The 17,629-nt window shown below is 42.8% G+C and overlaps 1 protein-coding gene across 5 annotated transcripts in view; it reads left to right on the top strand.

Moving 5' to 3' along the window:
* The window catches only part of PCDH1 (protocadherin 1), a 161,972-nt gene that overhangs the window by 104,448 nt on the left and 39,895 nt on the right, over nucleotides 1-17,629 (top strand). For all 5 annotated transcript variants that reach the window (XM_088444352.1, XM_088444354.1, XM_088444353.1 and 2 more), the window contains one exon: nucleotides 11,706-11,925. In XM_088444352.1, the coding sequence (XP_088300478.1) occupies nucleotides 11,706-11,925 (220 nt within the window). The remainder of the gene's footprint in view (nucleotides 1-11,705; nucleotides 11,926-17,629) is intronic.

Raw genomic sequence — 17,629 nt, 5'->3', positions numbered from 1 at the left:
TCCCCCACTGCCGGGGTTTATACAGACTGGTTGCTGGAGCCGGTAGGCTTGCCTGCCTTTCCAGGGGGCCGGGAGCGGCACCTGATTTTCGGGAGGGTAGGCAAGTATGATTTGAATGTACTGTATATATCTCGGATTTCTTCTTTTTTTTTTTTTTTTAACAGCTGCATAATGAGGGTAATGTGCAATCGGGGAGATTGGTAGACTCTTCAGGGGGTCAGGGAGACTCCCTGACAATCAGGGAGAGTTGGCAAGTATGCGGAGGACCCAGCACCGGCATCACTTGTGGCCACCTTTCAATCACGAGTGCGCACACTAGGGTCCATTTTCGTCAGTTAACCTACCATCATGTTTTTGGAATGGGGGAGGAAACCGGAGTGCACATACAAACTCAGTGGAATGTAGTCATGATGCCGACATCACAAAGTCGACAGTTATGATGCTGCATGTCAACTTTACAACCATGTTGACCTCATGTCGACAAAATATACCACACCCAAACTCAACACATATATATAGTGCCATGGTTGGTGAATTGAACTACTGACCCCTGCAATATGAGTTAGCGTTGCTAAGCACTGTGCTGTGTTTTCCCACCAGAAGCATTATCGTTCCAGCTTTGCATAATGTGGACATCACACATCTCTATCTGTGCCATAGCCATATGCCTGTACTGCTGACATGAAGTGCGGTGATGTCAATGGCTGGGGAGACACACATGTAGAAAAACACAGTTTTTATATCAAAACTCTGCAGCTTGACAGGGAGTACGATAGGAGAGGGAGCATGACAGTGGAGTATGATAGGGGAGGCTCTGCCGTCCCTGTCGGTCTGTCAGGCAAAGACATGGTTAGGTGCAGCGTAACAGAGAAGGGTTGCTTTTTGCTGGAGGGGGTCAGTCTCCTTTCTGTCCTCCTCTATCAGTGCTTTACAGACCCCTGTGGCAGCGAATGGATTAAAAGTGTGGTTTCACTTACTTGGTCCAATAAATCTCTTTGAACAAATTGCCCTGACTTTGTCATTTTCATCCTGATCACATACTTCATCATCGAAGCCCCCAGGAGCCCTCAAATAGAAATTGATGCACATACAGTCACTTATATGTGCATTTTCCAGCAGCTGCACAATATCTCAGCCCTGATCACTGTAACTTCGCAGATGATTAACAAAGCAGCATGTAATGAATAAAACCTAGTGCGTTTTTGTGTTTTCATGCTACTCTTTTATGATTGATGCCTAAGACAATGGCTTTGACTAATACAAATTTGCAGCTCTCTCCTAGAGGAAAGCTACATAGATACATGTTACCTTCCAAGTGTAGCACCTCTAGCCTTTAACTATTGTCTGGCGGAAATTCTGGGGCTTCTACATGGGCATGGTAGCTGAAGATGCTGTAAGCTCAGCGCTGGTAAAAATTTATGGTCTTTTTAGCTGACGTCCCATAGAGCAGAGATATGTAACCTGTGTCTACATCTGTTGTGGGAGCTACAGGTCCGGGGAGCTACACATACATGCGGCCCTTCCACGGTGACGCAATGGTTAGCTTTCTGCCTCACCCCACTTTCTGAGGTCTTGGGTTTGATTCCCACCAAGGCACTATATGTGTGGAGTTTGTATGTTCTCCAGGTTTTTGCGTGGGTGCTCCGGTTTCCTCCCACATTCCAAAATCATACCGGTAGCATAATTGGCTTCTGACCAAAAAAAAATTAACCCTAATGTATATCATGCTTTGCTACTCTCCGGGAAAATCCTGTTTTTTTTTTTTGGGGGGGGGGGGGTTCCGGGTAATTCCCCAGACTCCTGGAAGAGTGGGTGGATCGCCCGCATGCAGCACACTTCCTAGTGAAGCTGGCGGGTTGGGGAGAGTAATAGTGAAAATTGTGCATCCGTAGGGAGAGGGCGTAGGGCCAATATGGCATAGTTTTGGTCCCACCCTCTCCTCATAGACTGACAGTTTGCAGGATTATGCCACCATGGGGGCAGGACTTAATGACACAGAGCGCCAGGCTCCACCACCTCAGTGGCCAGCTGCCAGTACCAACCAATCGGCTCCAAACTGTCATGTTACAGGCTGTGTTTGAAAATTGACAGGAGCTGATTGGTTGGTACTTTATCTCCTTCCACTTTATCTCTCTCCAAGGCTTAGTACATAGACCTTATAGATTGTAAGCTCCACTGGGACAGGGACTGATGTGAATGACTCAATAGTCTCTGTAAAGCACTGCAGAATTACTGTGTGCTATGTAAATAACTGTCAATAAAGAATAAATAAATGGCTTAACCTAAAACAGAAGCTGTAAGGAGACGACTTGTAATTTTACAGAGCCTGGGAATTAGTTTAAACTTTTGACTACCATAAAAATTGACGTGCCAACATTAGCCACTTCGTAATACCAGCTTGTGCCATGTAACCAGGTCTGGCTTTTGGTTTAAAAAAGAAAAAAAAGCAGTGTATTGTTGCTGTTTTCATTCTAATTCGACAGCAGGGCTATTGTAGTGTAATGAAAGCACTCAGGCGGGCAAGCTGTCTCAAAGCCAAGGTCTGCCCGTCATCCATGCCCACGTTGTTACAGCAACTCTCTGGCAGCTTAGCTATTGCTGTTTAACGCCCATAATCCTCAGGTAGCTGTAGTTGGCAGCACTTCAGTACCGGCGACTGTGTCAAATATGCATTTGCAGGCTTATTCACAGAGCAGTGTCAGTCGTAGGTTAATTTAAACCATTAAAATGAAAAATACGTCAATTAGTAAAATATATATGGTAAATAAGTAAAGATATAACGTACCTTTTTGACATTACTAAAACACTCATAACCTGTACTATGCCAGTAGTTTCAATATTGTGACCCCAATATTGTTTGTGAGCCTTCTTGTCCTATAGGAACGTGTTTCACAGTACTTTAGTTTACATAATAAAGTTCACAATGATATCAAGGGCTGCCCTTAATCATTCCATTTGCAGTTGCATTGGGCAGTGGTGGGTGTATTTTAACATCCGGTATGCGGTCAGGAAGCCGGCGGTCGAAATGCCGACTGTGAAATCCCGACATGGGACTAATGATAGGTGTTAAAATCCCAACGCCTATCATTATCCACCCGCCGAAATCGCGACGCCCAGCATAATGAACGAACATAAGCCGGGAGTCGCGAGCGGATAGCAGCGGGAGGGGTTTAGGGGCTCCCGTGGGACTTAGTTTTAGGCACCCCCCTTGGGAGGGTTTGGGTCAGGCTAAGGGAGGAGGGGGGGTTAGGGTTAGGCACCCCCTCGGGAGGTTTAGGGTGCGGGGAGGGGGTTAGGTCTCTCATCTGATTGCTAGTAAATATTTGTGTTTTTGTTACTTTGGCCCAATATTTATGTTTGTGGTCACATGATTGGCTTTTTTTGACTGATGCATTTGTTCCTGTTTTAACCTGCCTAGTTTTAGTGGTTATTTTTGTTGCCACTTTGACAAACTGTTGCATGGTGAATATACCCAGAAGTGTATTCTCTCAATGTATATCACGATCTTGATTGGTCTGCCCCATCTCCACCACGTGCAGTGGGAGTCCGGGACGCATGACCCCCCCCCTTTCCTCAGATTGCCGTAACTGACGCATAAGCCCAATTTGCAGCTGGTGAACAACCCCTACCACATAGAGCAATACCCTTTCACATCGCAAATGCCGGGTTGCCCCAGGGATTTGTACACTTTTCCATCTCAGGTGCGACCCAGCTGAGACCCCTGTCAGACTGGCTGGCTGGCCGACCCGGCAATAATTCTGGGTCAATGACATCACCGCTGAGCCGGAGCTTGGAGATGAGATCATCTCCAAGCGCCACCTCTTCCTATGCAGTGAACAGGACCCTGGTTACCCGTTCACACTGCATTTCAGCCATAGTTGACTTCAATTTACTGTGAAGAAAGATCCTCTCCGGGGTAACTTTATTATGTCATAGTCGACGTTTCTCAAGACAACATAAAGGGGTCAAGTTCCCCGAAACGTCGACTATGACATAATAAAGTTACCCCAGAGAGGGTATTTCTTCACGGTATATTGAAGTCTCTGAGTGCCGCCTTTTTGCAAGTTTTGGAATATATATATATATATATATATATATATATATATATATATATAGGTTCGAGTTTTCTTGCCAAATTCTGATTATTATTTTTTCCCGCCAAAATCAGGTCAGAAAGAGGCAAGATCTCGCTGCACCCACCACACACAAAAGGCACTTTACTTGCCAGTTTGACAACCCACTCAGTTCTCTGCTGTCTAATTCCATTAATGTATAAATAAGAAAGTTTGTGAGCTCTAGCGCAATGTACATTTCTGCCGGATAATATATTCTGCCCTGTCTCAAACAAGGATTCCTTTTAACGGTTCATAGGACACTCTTTATCACTCGGTTATTTTAACCCGCCATTGCTGATGAACTGTGCAGCAGTGTGGGGAAAACTGGGATTAATGCGAATGTGTGAGAATTTGTGCTCTTTTGTTACTGGGCAACAAAACAAAGTTTAGAAAGTGACTGACCCGTTGGTTGTGATCACTGACCTGTAGAAAGTCATTTCCCATCCCTTAATGCTGCGCCTCTGTGTGTTTAGCATAGTCACTGTCTGACTTAGGCCCCCTTCTTCACCAAAGATAGACTTCTATGTGACTTGTACCCCATCACTTTTATGACCCTTCTGTTTTGTCTGAAGTGAGGTGAGGCAGCTGCTCGGAGGATCTTTGTGGAATTAAATTAGATGGAGTTGACGGACCTTTTTTTATTATCTTTTTTTAATTGATGATAAATGTCCGCACCTGACTTAACACATCAACCAAGTGAACGAGATAGATTGTGAGTTTGTGCAAACTCATTTTGACCCAATGTGACGGAAATAAATTGATTTACGTATAGGCGACTCCGCTGTTAGGTGGAATAAATTAGTATATTTAATATATTTTTGCATTCCGCCTTTGCATCTTATAGAAAGGGCCTTTACAGTAAGTACAGAAAATTTCCATGTTCCACTTCAATGAACACAGTTAATTTACTTGTAGCTTCCCTCTATCTCTGCTTAGATGGTATTAATCAGATGGCGCCACCTGAAAAATAGTTACACATAAATCGTATCTGAAAACGATGTTTTGGGCTTTCTTTTAATGAAAGAGAAACATTTTTGAAGGTCGTATTTTGCAAAGATATATTGAGCCTGTGAAATGTTATGAAATAGCGATCTGCAAAACAAAATTGCATTAGCAATGCCTACATACAGCTGTGTTTATAGGAGTATAAACGCCGGTAATTTTATATATATATATATATATATATATATATATATATATATAATAATATTGTATGTATGTGACCTGTACAAGAGCTGTGATAGAACCACAGAACTCCTTGATGACTTACAATATCCATTTGTTAATTTAATTGTGTGGAGGTGACATGTACCCGTTAATTATAAATTACTCAAAATGAGTTCTAGACTACGTCCCATAAAAGGTCTTGAAAAAGATGGAATTTGTTTACAACAGTAATGTAAAATGCTGCCTTTATGCATTTTCATCTTGAGTTCTCATTTTGGGAATCAATTTAATAGCCAATCATCTCTCCAGCAAGGCCAGGAGCGCCACTCTGTGCTCAGAGTTCAAAAGTGGACTTGTTTTTGCGCACAATTCCAATTATCTTGTATTATGTCAGTGTAATGTACTTTAGCTGTTCTCTGCTGTCGGCCATTTTATGCAATACAAAGCTTATTGCAATGCATTTTAATAGGCTTACCGACAGGAAGAGTGATGTTCATAAAACAATTTCCCTTACATCCTTACCGCAAATATCTTTTGAAATAATTACATTTTATTTTAGTGATTTTTGTCTTCGGTATCAGGCCATACCTTTACAATGTCCCGGTTTTGGCAAGACTATTCCAAAATGTCTTGAAATGGAAAGAGTTTATGTACACTTGAGTGGAACTTCACTAAAAGTGTGACTTGGGGGTGTCAACTTACGTTTTAGTTAGTTGGCCCTTCAATGTGGTCTTGTCGCCTACATGCGGTGGTGGCAGATATTTTGTGTGGTGAAAGATTTGCAAATACAAGTATTACTTCACTAGCAGCCAGCAAACCATTTCAGGGATGAACCAAATTGTACAACAGTGCAGCCTTTCATACCACTAGGACAGTGATATCACTCAGTGAATCAACATTCTTATGAATTGGTTAACCCTACAAAATGGCTGCCTGACTTTTGCCCTGCAGTTGTTGGTAAATGATAACCTGTATGAACCAGAGAGCGGTTTATATGATGTAATTTATGGTATAGACTCCTAATGTCCACTATAATATTACAGACCACTTTAGAGGTGGTCCTGGACTGCCCTGATTTCTGCTAACGGAAAAGGATGGTGGTAGCCATACTCTCCTCCTATTTTGGACTCCCCTCTTGGAGGTTCTGGAGAGGGTGTACGGGCAGTGTGGTGATGCTATTTCAGTCATTACAGCCCTGCCCCTGCTGCAAAATGCAGTGATTTGTGGCAGCGTGGGCTGAGCTATGATTCAAGCCACGTCCTCACATCCTCACCCACTTCTCTGGGGTTGAGCTGAATCTAAGAGGGTACTTTGCTCTCCGTAGACTGAGAGAACTCCCCAGAATTCATGAGTCTCCCGCTCAGTTGAGAAGAGTAGGTAAGTATGGGAGCATCTCAGACTATAGTATTTACTTGTCCTATTTTGAAATTTTGTCCATGTCGATGTTTTCCATATGATGATATTTTATCCTAACATTCTGTTGTCGACATTATGAATTATAACTCTCAGAAATTAGGGAGACTCCTGGACATTCCAGGAGAGTAGTTAAGCCTGTGTAAAGCACTTAATTGCAACAGCAATTATTCATGATGAGATGTTTTTTAAACCATATTTAATAGGGGTGTGACTCCTTTTTTTTTTAGAGTATTTTTAGACATACTTGTGTGTGTGTTGTGGTTTTTTTTTTAGCCGGGTTAAATTAAACTATTTATCCCAGTAGCCATGGATTACTGAAAATGTAGCATTTTGGGCTGGTTGCCTGTCTCTAGGGCTAAGCAAATTACATTATCTTTAGCATTATAAGAAAAGGAAGTTTCCGTAAGTGTTGGTTTCCTTGAGGCAGTATACTGTTGTTCTGTTCCTCCTGGGCTGTCTGCCTTGATCTCTTTTCTCCAGCTCACATCCAATCCTGTCAGGAATCCTATGGGACTTTTCGAGAGAAATTTAAAAATTAATACGCCATAGATCCTCTACAAGAACTCTTAAAGCTTGAAGAGAATTTCTCTAGGAAATTCTATACCACATATCTTTAAAGAACATCCATACATCCCTCATTACGTATATCTTCTGCCAGACACTGGAACTGCTTAGGGGGATATTTTAATGCTAAATATCATGTTCTAATAATTCTATAATAAGCTTTTGGAACAATTCAAAAAGGCGTAGTGTTTCCACATTCCCACATAATTTAGGGTATGCCACTTATTCTCATGTGGGGAAAAAACGTTCTGCTTAATAAATGATTGCCCAGGGGCAAATTAATAGGGCCTTTTAAACTTTGCCCCTTTAAAACATCGGACAGATTTGCTGGGAACTCACCCTAGCCTGCAATTAGCAGGCTATTACATTCACCCTTATGTCTTGTGAGCGTTTAACTTTGTCCTTAGTTTGAAAATCCCCTACAGCAGAGATAGGCCTAGTAATATTTTGGGGCAGCATAAGGCGACCCTCTAACCTTATTCTCTATAATGAGTTAAATCAATACATGTAGTCAATATAATACATATCTAGGGATGGACATCGAATGGATCACCATCGATGGCACTTTCCATCGTTTGCAGGAAACTACCGGCATTAAACCATTGAGGGTTTAAAAAAATGGTAGGTGGCACAAATGCAGATACTTGACAGCTGTAGACCAATCATAGAAAGGGTGTGGTCGACTGATGGGAGGGAGTCACCAATGGCAGACCATCGGTTGCAAATCATCGATGTTTGCTAACCATTGATGGCCGATGTACATCCCTATGCCTATTTATAACAAATCAGCAGTCATTTTAAACAAGTGTTACAAGCTAGAATACTCTGATATGTCAATAAAGTATGAAGGAGCTGGGGGGCCGCAAGTGAAGGCTGAGCCGGTTGCCTAGTGCCCCTGTTGCCATCACTCTTCTAGGCCATAGGTTTACAACCTGCAGCACTGCTAACTGTTAAATATAACTTTAGAATTTTGTTTTGTTAATCTATTTAAAATTATTACCTAGTCAAAAGGGATATTTTAAAACATTAAACATTTGAGGCGTGAATTGTATAAATATACTTAATTAGGGAGCATTTTCAGTACTTTTACACACATAAGGGGGTACTTTATATCCGCAATCATACTGCAGTTTAGGGGAATCTTTAACTGCGTCAAGCAAGCGTATGTTGATCTTGACTAGCAGGCAAAGCTATATATGATCATTTGCTTCAACTACATACGTGTTCGAATAACTTTGTTTCTGAGGAGGTCTGAAAGCGTTTTCGAGCTGTATTTTTACCTTGTGGCTGTGCTAGATTTGAGCAAATCTGTGCATTACAAAGAGCTCCATCCCTATTGATTTGGTGACCTCTATGTAACCCTGTACATATGTAGACACTTGCTGATATATGGCGTGTTATTAGTTTCTCATTGGGTCTGTATTACTACATATTAGCCACGCTTACCATTGTGTGTACACCAAAAAACGTAGATAAGAGAGAGTCCACGTTTTTCTTCATGAAATTGTCCCCTTGAATTGTAGGAAAGGATTAATTCCAAATAAAATCTATCTATGCTGAAAAGGAAAAAAATCTGAGCACATCGGAACCTCGTGCATTCGTCACAATATGATCCCACCGTCTTCCTCAACCTGACGTGGAGCTCTAACAATCTACCTGTCCAGGAAATACAAGCAGAACGTTTTTCGGGACACGCACATATATCATTTTATATTTGTTTTTTTTTGTCATAGCCGTGCATGTTGACCTTTTATTGGCTAACTGATGTTTACAAGATTCACGCTCGCGGAAACACTTATGTCCGGAAAGCTTTTATCTGTAAACGTGAGGCAGACAATTGAAGAAAGCACCCGTGTCATTGGGAAAGCAGGCATCTGTGAATATTCGTAAATATCTGTTACCTAATACAGGTATCATCTCCATCTGAGACAAATGGCCAGGGTTTAGATACTGCCGGCATTAGAATACAGATTTGGGAACTGGATTTGCCCAGGTGTATTATTGATATGTTGTTTTTTTTGTCACAATGGAAACGGATCTCAGCTGTATTGCAGATGACTGAACGAGTCCCACTAGAGCGAATCCACAGCCTGCGCCTTCCCTGCTGCAGCTAGCCTGCCAGCATGTTCTGCTGGGGTCTGTAGTTCCATTGAAGTTTGGTTATGGATAAAACATTGAGCACAAATTGAAATGTCTTTCTAATCTAATGGAGTCTAATGTCTCACGCCTGTTAATATAACAAGTTTAACCACTATGGTTTCAAAATAGCAGTGATTCTGATATTAATAAAAAAAAAAAGCAAAACAGATTTTCTTGCTAATGGAAAATTTATTATAAGAGCGTGAATTAAAAAATATTGATATCCCTGTTTGAAGACAAATGAATTGACATAAATCAATGGCGCAGGCTATAACAAGAATGTGTTTTGTTTTTTACAATTTTTTTTACTTGATCTGTTTACTCAGGCCACTATTAATGGTTTCTAATACCATGGCAACCACAGTCGCATGATGGGGTGAGCAGAGATGTTTGGGAACAGTGCTCTGAGCTCTGTCTGCTCTGTGTATTTAAAATCCCCTCATCCTCCACCTCCCTCATGGTAATCCTAGAACATGCATTCTCTGATGATGATGATATAGAATTAAAAGCTAGCAAGTAGTAGGGCACAAGTTCAGAACATTGAGCACACCTGCACTACCATTGGATGGTAGCACTCCAGCCCTCCTCCAGGAGCCAGTAAGAGTCCAATGCACATAGGTAGTCAGAGCTCCATCAACCAGCTATGGTGCAGGTTGCCAGAATTTCTGGAACCAGTGGGCAGACAATCAGCAGAGCATGTTCAGGGGTCAAAGTGAGGTGAGGATAAGTAATTGGCTCAATATTATATATTTGCAAACATAATTATTTCTGCATTGCATGGAAGCCACTCAGGACTTGCACCCACAGCCTTGTCTGGCATTAGTGTACGATTGCTAGCTTATTTCCAGCTACAAATCTCGTTACATTCCGTTGCTTCAGTGTAGAAGGGTTCACATGAAGGAGGAAAGCACTCTCTCGCCCCCTCATCACATGGGAGCAATTAAGCCCTTAAGACGCAGCAACATTTTCAGCGCTTAGTCTCTCCTGTGTTGAGGGGGGGGGGAATGTTCCTGACTTCACGACGGGTGCAATTGAGAGCTATGAATGCAGCTGCTTTTCTAGATATAAAAGCATTAACATTGGAAGCACCTGTGATAATTCCCTTATCCTGTATGTGTGCGTGTGTCTTTTGTGTTCTTGGTGGATTTATTATTGAACGCAAGGGTTTAAGTCAGTTATGCTGTGATCTTACTAATGTTGCAGATAACAGTAATGTTTGAAAAACAGAAGTCGTAGTGTGGTGTACTTGATAACCAATACTAATAGTCGCTTTACTGTCCCACATTCCGTGTTAATACATTGGCCCGAATGTAATACCCTGCGACTTGCAGGCACCAGCTCATTCTTGGCGATTTAGCCACTAGGTTTAAAGCAGCAATAACTTATAAGGCAAATCCAACCTGCTTTTTGCATTTTAAATTTATTGCCGCTTTAAATCTAGCGGCCAAATCTCCAAACACTCAGGCGGTTACATTTGAGCCATTTTCTTTGTACTCTGTTAGTTAACGTAGCACACAAATTAAAACTTTGGCTGCCTATTCTATTATTACTATGATGTGTAAAACTTCCTGATTTTCCCATTGTTTGATGATTCTGAAGTATTAGTGTTGCCATGTACATAGGTGGCTTTATTTTTCTTTTTTTCAAAATACAGATGTCGCCTCATACATATAGCCTAAATACGCCCAGCAGTGCGACTTGCCTGGCATTGCGCCAGGCCCCACGCTACTCTGCTACCGTTGGGAATTTTTTTGCCATTATTTCAGCCGAATATGTGCCTATGCGGCAGCACGATGCTACTAGGACACAGCAGCAGATTATGCTGATTAATTTGATATGCGACACTTGTATATCTGTGTGCGACTTAGTCTGTATGTGAGCCAAGACGAATTTGGAATGAGAAAAGCTGCGGCCGTTACGTTGTAACACTTTGCATTCAGGGACTTGGTCGCACGCAGTGTTGCATATCAAATTAATGAGCAGTCTACTGCTGCGTCCTAGTCGCATCATATTGTGACTTAGACTCCCAGCGCTAGCAGAGTCTCACGGGACCTGGCGCACCAAGAGGGGCTTTTTAGCGCGACTGCAGCTAAGATGTGTAAGGAAACATCTGCACATATGTAGTGAACTGTAAAATAAATACACAGATCACAATTACTCATTTACTTGACAGAGTTCTACAGTACAGCCAACATATGTTACTAAACTATCAGCAGTGTTCGTTGCATGTTTTGTATGTACACGCCTTGATGTCAGCGTTCTAATGGGAGCTCCCGTTCCTTTCTTTTACCCTTTGCCTCCTAGTTACCTCATCGCAGAGTGACGTTCTCCACGTCCAATCAGGCACCAGATATCCAGGACCCTTCTCAGCACAGCTACTATGACAGCGGCCTAGAGGAGTCTGAAACCCCAAGCAGCAAGTCCTCGTCTGGGCCGAGAATAGGACCCCTGGCTCTCCCAGAGGATCACTATGAGCGAACCACCCCTGATGGTAGCATTGGTGAGATGGAACATCCTGAAACCGGTAAGTTGTCCAATGCTACTCACCATCCCCCCCCCACCCCCTGTCACCAGGCTTCATGCTACGTGGTAATGTTTGCTTTGCAATGTGCCGTCCAATACAGGTAGCGCCAAAACATTTATCCTCCTTAGGTCAAACGCATCAACTTCTGGGGGAGGATGGAGATGAATTATTATAGTCTAGTTCAAATACTTATCACAGTGCTTTTATATTCTACTGTATCATTTTAAACTAAATTGTTTCCAAATCACAGCACATGTGACCAAAACGGCCGACGGCTCACAATAAACTGGACAAGTGTTTTTAGCTATTTTTTGATCTCTGATTGTAGGGTTCTGTGTGTACAGCTGAAAATCTACAAGTCTGAAACCACGTGTAAAGAGGCATATTTAATGAATGATACTCTTGTATTACTCCTTACTATCCTTAAATGATGCTCCAACCAATCATCTCCTGACATTTTTCAAACACATTACAGTTAGGAGCTGATTGGTTGGAGCACCAAGTAACAGATGATAAGAATATCGCTCATTATTAAATCTAACCGTGCCTTTCCACCAATAACTAGGGCAGAGATATTATTTTTTTTATTGTCAACAAATAAGCTGCTCGATGCCCCTTCGCTTAGGTCCACCAAGTAGTAAAGAGCCCTAACAAATCGTATGAGGTCTGTCTAATCCACCTAGGCCCACACGACGTACCCGTAAAGGTATTTGCTGGGCCAGAGTTGAACAATGCTTCCGAACTTTTAAACAAGTGGTCTATATAAAACACACAAGCTACAAAAAGCTTATCAGTGTTTGTTTTTGCCTATTTACATACATGGGTCAGTCGCCTGTTTTTGAAATGTGGCTTTACCGTGCGGGCCACATGCACCAGGCAGTGAAACGGCAGCAGATTTTGGGATCATTGATACACGCCTCGGTCACAAGCTAGCAATGCGCTGGCCACCCTCAATGCACTCCACCCGAATAATTGTACCACATGCAGCACAAGCTTCATTGAAGCCTTTGCAAGATAATTGTTGCTATGTTATCTTCTGATACTTTTCAGCTCTTCATTCATTTATGGTATTCTCGCGTGCTGTCCACAGGTGGCTTATGGCCTTGAAGAGATAAATGAATGTTTAGTGTACATTTTTATACTCGTACAGTTAATCTAGTTATATTTCCATTTAGTTTTTATTTTAATGCATCGCCTAATCCGGCAGTGTTTTGAATTGAGTTATCTCCCGGCCTCTAACCATGCTAATCGATGTAACCGATGTTAACAAGCCTAATTTGATGGCCTCTGAAATGGAACATTCAGTCTCTGCATTGTAAGAAGCAGTATAGTTTTAGTTTAGTTTCGGAAAGATAAGACGCGCGGAAGTCACAATGGACAATTTAGAGACAGTGAATTCTCAGCTTGATATATGGCCTGCTGTATGTTGACCTGACCTTTGCAGTATTGCTGTATCTTCATGAAAAATGTATTGCAAAGAGTTGCGCTGGCTCCTTCTCCGAGATACTGTGGGACTTGTCCAGCTGGCTTTGTAGTACTGCTGAAAAGACAGGGAGCCCCATTCTCCGTCTGCCCTTTAAACAGAGAGTGTTTATCGCCTTTACGTGTCTCTCTATATTCATGAATTGCTTACTTGTTTCCTATTCACATTAATTTCTATTTCACTGACTGGTCTTAATTTAGCTTTGGTCCTTAAATCCTGCCTTCTGCTCTGTAGTTATAAGAATTTTATATATGAAAAGAAATATGCATGGTTACCCCCTAACTTGCCCTAACCGAACACCTAGAGGTCTACGAGTTCATTTCTATTATGAAGAGAAAATAAATTTTATGACATTTAATAGAACACAAAAAACATATGTTCCACCTATTTGGGCTGAGTAATAGGATCAGATTCCATTTTGATTACTCAGATGGTCCGTTCTTATTTGGGGGGAGGGGGGGGGGATGTTGGTCAACAGATGGGTGCACACAAGCCGACCGTGGTCACCCACCAACCCGTTTTTCAGCATGCTCAAAATATATCGGATCTAAAATGTACAGTTCTTTAAAGTGCAGATTGTCTATTGTTATACCACAGATTGCAAGATCAAGCCAATTTTATGGTTATCATTCAGATTTAACCTTAACACACACGGTGTGGGGACCACTTAAATGCAGACCTCGACTAGCGAACTTACTACTCTGGCTTTTGCCAGAGCAGCTGGTTTTACTCCTGAACATGTGTTAAAATGAAAGACTCTCAGCTCTGCTTTTAAGAAAATAGACTCTGACCACAGCACGAATGTGGCCACGGGACCAAAGAGCCAATCACTGTAGTTAAGCATGAAACATCCATTCCTTTAGGAGCATGCCACATATGAGTTGCTGTGATTTGTATGCTGGAGCTGTTTTCCCTCCAGCCCGGCCCAGCTTGGATGAGCGATGTCATGAAAAAACATTGCTTAGTTCTTATACAGTAACCGGTGCTGCAGAAACAAAATGTCATTTTTATTCTGTGGCTCTGTGCACAAACCCCATTGTGCCTATACGAGGTGTCGGCCTCATCTGACGGAAGGGACTGCCACAGACTGTCCAAGCTATGTATTTATTTATTGTCCATTAGCTAGTAATAATATGGTTACCCCTTGTTAGTGAAAGTGAGAAGACAGTCTGTCCCTTCATTCCCAAATGGGCTGCTAAATGTACTGCATAAACATCCACCTACTGTCTTATCCTTATTGTAAAGGAGCTGAAGCCACTCCCAGCTTTTGCTAAAGCCACGCCCACCCATGGAACATGCTTTACACTAGAGATGGCCATCAGTGGTGTTACCATCAATGGCAAAATAGCAAGTAGCCATCGATGGTAGCAAACTATTCTATTGGTGCATACACACGGTCAGATTTTTCCTTCAGATATGAACGATAACCATTTAAAAATCGTTCAGTCGTTCATATCTGAAGGAAAATCTGACATATCTGACATGCCTGAACGATGGACGATCTACAATGCGCGTTCCCGTTTGTCAGATAACGATATCTGACATCTGATGTGTTTGCAGTCAGACTTGGACGATTCCAATAATTTTAATGAAGTCAAAAATCGTTCAATAGTTCAAATCGTTCAAAACTTTGGTAAAATCGTTCAAATCGTTCAATCGTTCATCTGACAAATCTGACAGGTCTGACAAATCTGACCGTGTGTATGCTCCATATGGGTGACCATTGATGGTTTTATCAACCGATGGGATCCCTGTTTTTTAACTGACTGGCCCGTAGGCCAATCAGAACCTGGGGGCGGTTGCCAGGGGCGGGGCGGAGTTATGCTCAGTGTCCTGGCACCTTGTAAAAAAAACAAGACACAAACTTTCTGTTATGCTTAGACATCAATGGAGGGAAACCATCTGGTTCTCCCCCATCGATGTCTAAAGCATTTGACATCGGCCATAAACAATCGATTTTGAATCATCGATGGTCGTTGGCCATCCCTACTTTACACCATATCCAAGAGAAGTTGTTAAATTGTTCTTCCCAACAGTGTTATGCTTTGCTCCATAGCTGTTTGGTTGTACATCACATGTGTCATGGCTTAGAAATCGATTGCATGCCGGCGTGGATTTCAGATGGTGATTACTGTTGTAGCCTAATAAGATTCATACTTTATCACATTGTAGCTAACCCACCTGTCTCTATAAGCTTTGATCCTTTGGGATTTGCACGCCCCAATTAAAAATAGGAAGTGTCAGGGAATAACATGAGGCGGTCCATCGCTAATCCTATCTCGTCTACAGATTAGTGGGAATTAGCCATGGAGATAGCGATTGTTAATTACGGATGAGTTGCATAACCCACAAACTGATGTACTCCTCTCAACCTTTTAGCTGGCAAATTTAGGTAAACATTAAATATTTTTTAATATTCTGTCGTGGTTTGTATTTAAACTATGGGCCTAAATCAGAGATGGACGCAGTTCACAAAGCGGCTGTGTCTTTGGATGCAGCTGCTGTGCGCAAATATGTACAAGCAGCCGGAGGCGTCTGTAGTTAAAAGACACCCACCGACTGCTTTTGTGATCCGCTACTTCCGTAGTAAGCCAATGTTGGTGCGGCTTGGGTGGCACAGCGGCCATTGTCGTAGACCAAGGTCAACAAACATTGGAGATGTGCGTAAACCGTCAGGATTGCGTACATCTGTGAAACAGGACATCTGTTTGCGTATACTGGGTATTTATTTCATATACTAGAGTTTTTGGCTTCCATTATTCGCCTTGTGAGCAAAAAAAATATAAAATCAAATTTTGTTACCAAGAGTATGATGCTGCTGCACCTCCCCTGTACATCAGCAGGTTGAATTGCAATGTTCATGTGGGAACTTGGGGCCTGATTCAGACCCGCTTGCAAGCGCTATGCACTCGCAAACGTGTCGATGGTGAGGCATTGTGCACACGGGGCGTGCGCAAGCCACGGAGCGAGTGAGAAATTCACTCGCTCCGGGGCTCGCTACAAACGGGTCGGCTGTCGATGTTGATAGACAGCTCACCCCATTTTGTAGACAGGGAGGTGGGGTGGCTGGCCAAACGGAGGCGTTCCTAAAGGAACGGCCCTACTGACATCACCAGTGATGTCAGTAGTGAGCTTCCGGCTCTATTAGAGCCGGAAGCTCACTGGGGCTTGCGGCAGATGAGACCCTACCACAAGGGCCTCGTCGCAAGCCCGATGGTCGCGACCATCACCTGGCCGCTCGCAAAAGCTGTGGGTGGTCACCCACATTTAGCGAGCGGCCAGGAGGCCGGTTTGTAAGAAAAAAAAAACAGCCGCCCTGATTCAGAGCGAGCACTCGCTTTTTGCCAGCGGCTCTGAATCAGGGCCTTGGTGTGCACTGGCCTAGTACAGGCATGTATAGACACAGAAAGGCCTGTGATCTTGAGGAGCATTCACATGTTGAACGGAACAGATGGTAGATATGGTCGGGCAATGACCCCTTCCAACAATATATGCTCTTAGCCAAATCCTGACTTCTATCTTTATGGACATACACTGCAGTGATTTCTAGCTCATCATCAAGGAAAATAGTTATACAAATTTAGGGCCTGATTCAGAGCCACTCGTAAGCGGCCGCTCGTTCGCTCCGAGCGATGTTTGCCCAACTGCGTATGCGTACGGATTGTTATACGCATGCCCGAACCAGTCAGTGCGGTCGAAATTCATGTGCTCGCAAAATAGCGAATGCCTGATAATTTGAGTGACAGAAAGAGGCGTATGTGGGTGGTAACGGGGGAAGGTGCTTGAAAACGGGGAGTGGAGATCAGAACGCAGGCGTGCTTAAAGGTCAAAACGGGCGTTTTATGGGTGTGCATATTTAAAACAGCAGCGTCATTGACCACGTCACTGGGTTATTTTATAGCCAGAACTGCTCGCAAAATTGTGGTAGCAAACACCAACCATAAGAATAGCGAGCAGCTCATACCCTGGTCGATGTACTCGATTAATCTAATAAATAGCGGACATGACGTAGGATGCGAGCGGCCAGGGGGCATATTTTTACAAAAAACGACCGCAAGTTTTGTTCGCTCGCTCAGACCTAGAGGCGTCAACAGACCGCAAAGAGCGAACGGTTCATTTGAATAGCCAGCCCTTTTTGTAGAACGAACGACCGCAAATAGCGACTGGCTCTGAATCAGGCCCTTAATACCTGGCTGCTGGTCGTCGTCACACTGTCATGAT

The sequence above is a fragment of the Taudactylus pleione genome, unplaced genomic scaffold (assembly GCF_031769625.1).
Source record: "Taudactylus pleione unplaced genomic scaffold, aTauple2 ptg000355l, whole genome shotgun sequence".
Lineage (NCBI taxonomy): Eukaryota > Metazoa > Chordata > Amphibia > Anura > Myobatrachidae > Taudactylus > Taudactylus pleione.
This window is presented reverse-complemented; position numbering and strand designations above follow the sequence as displayed.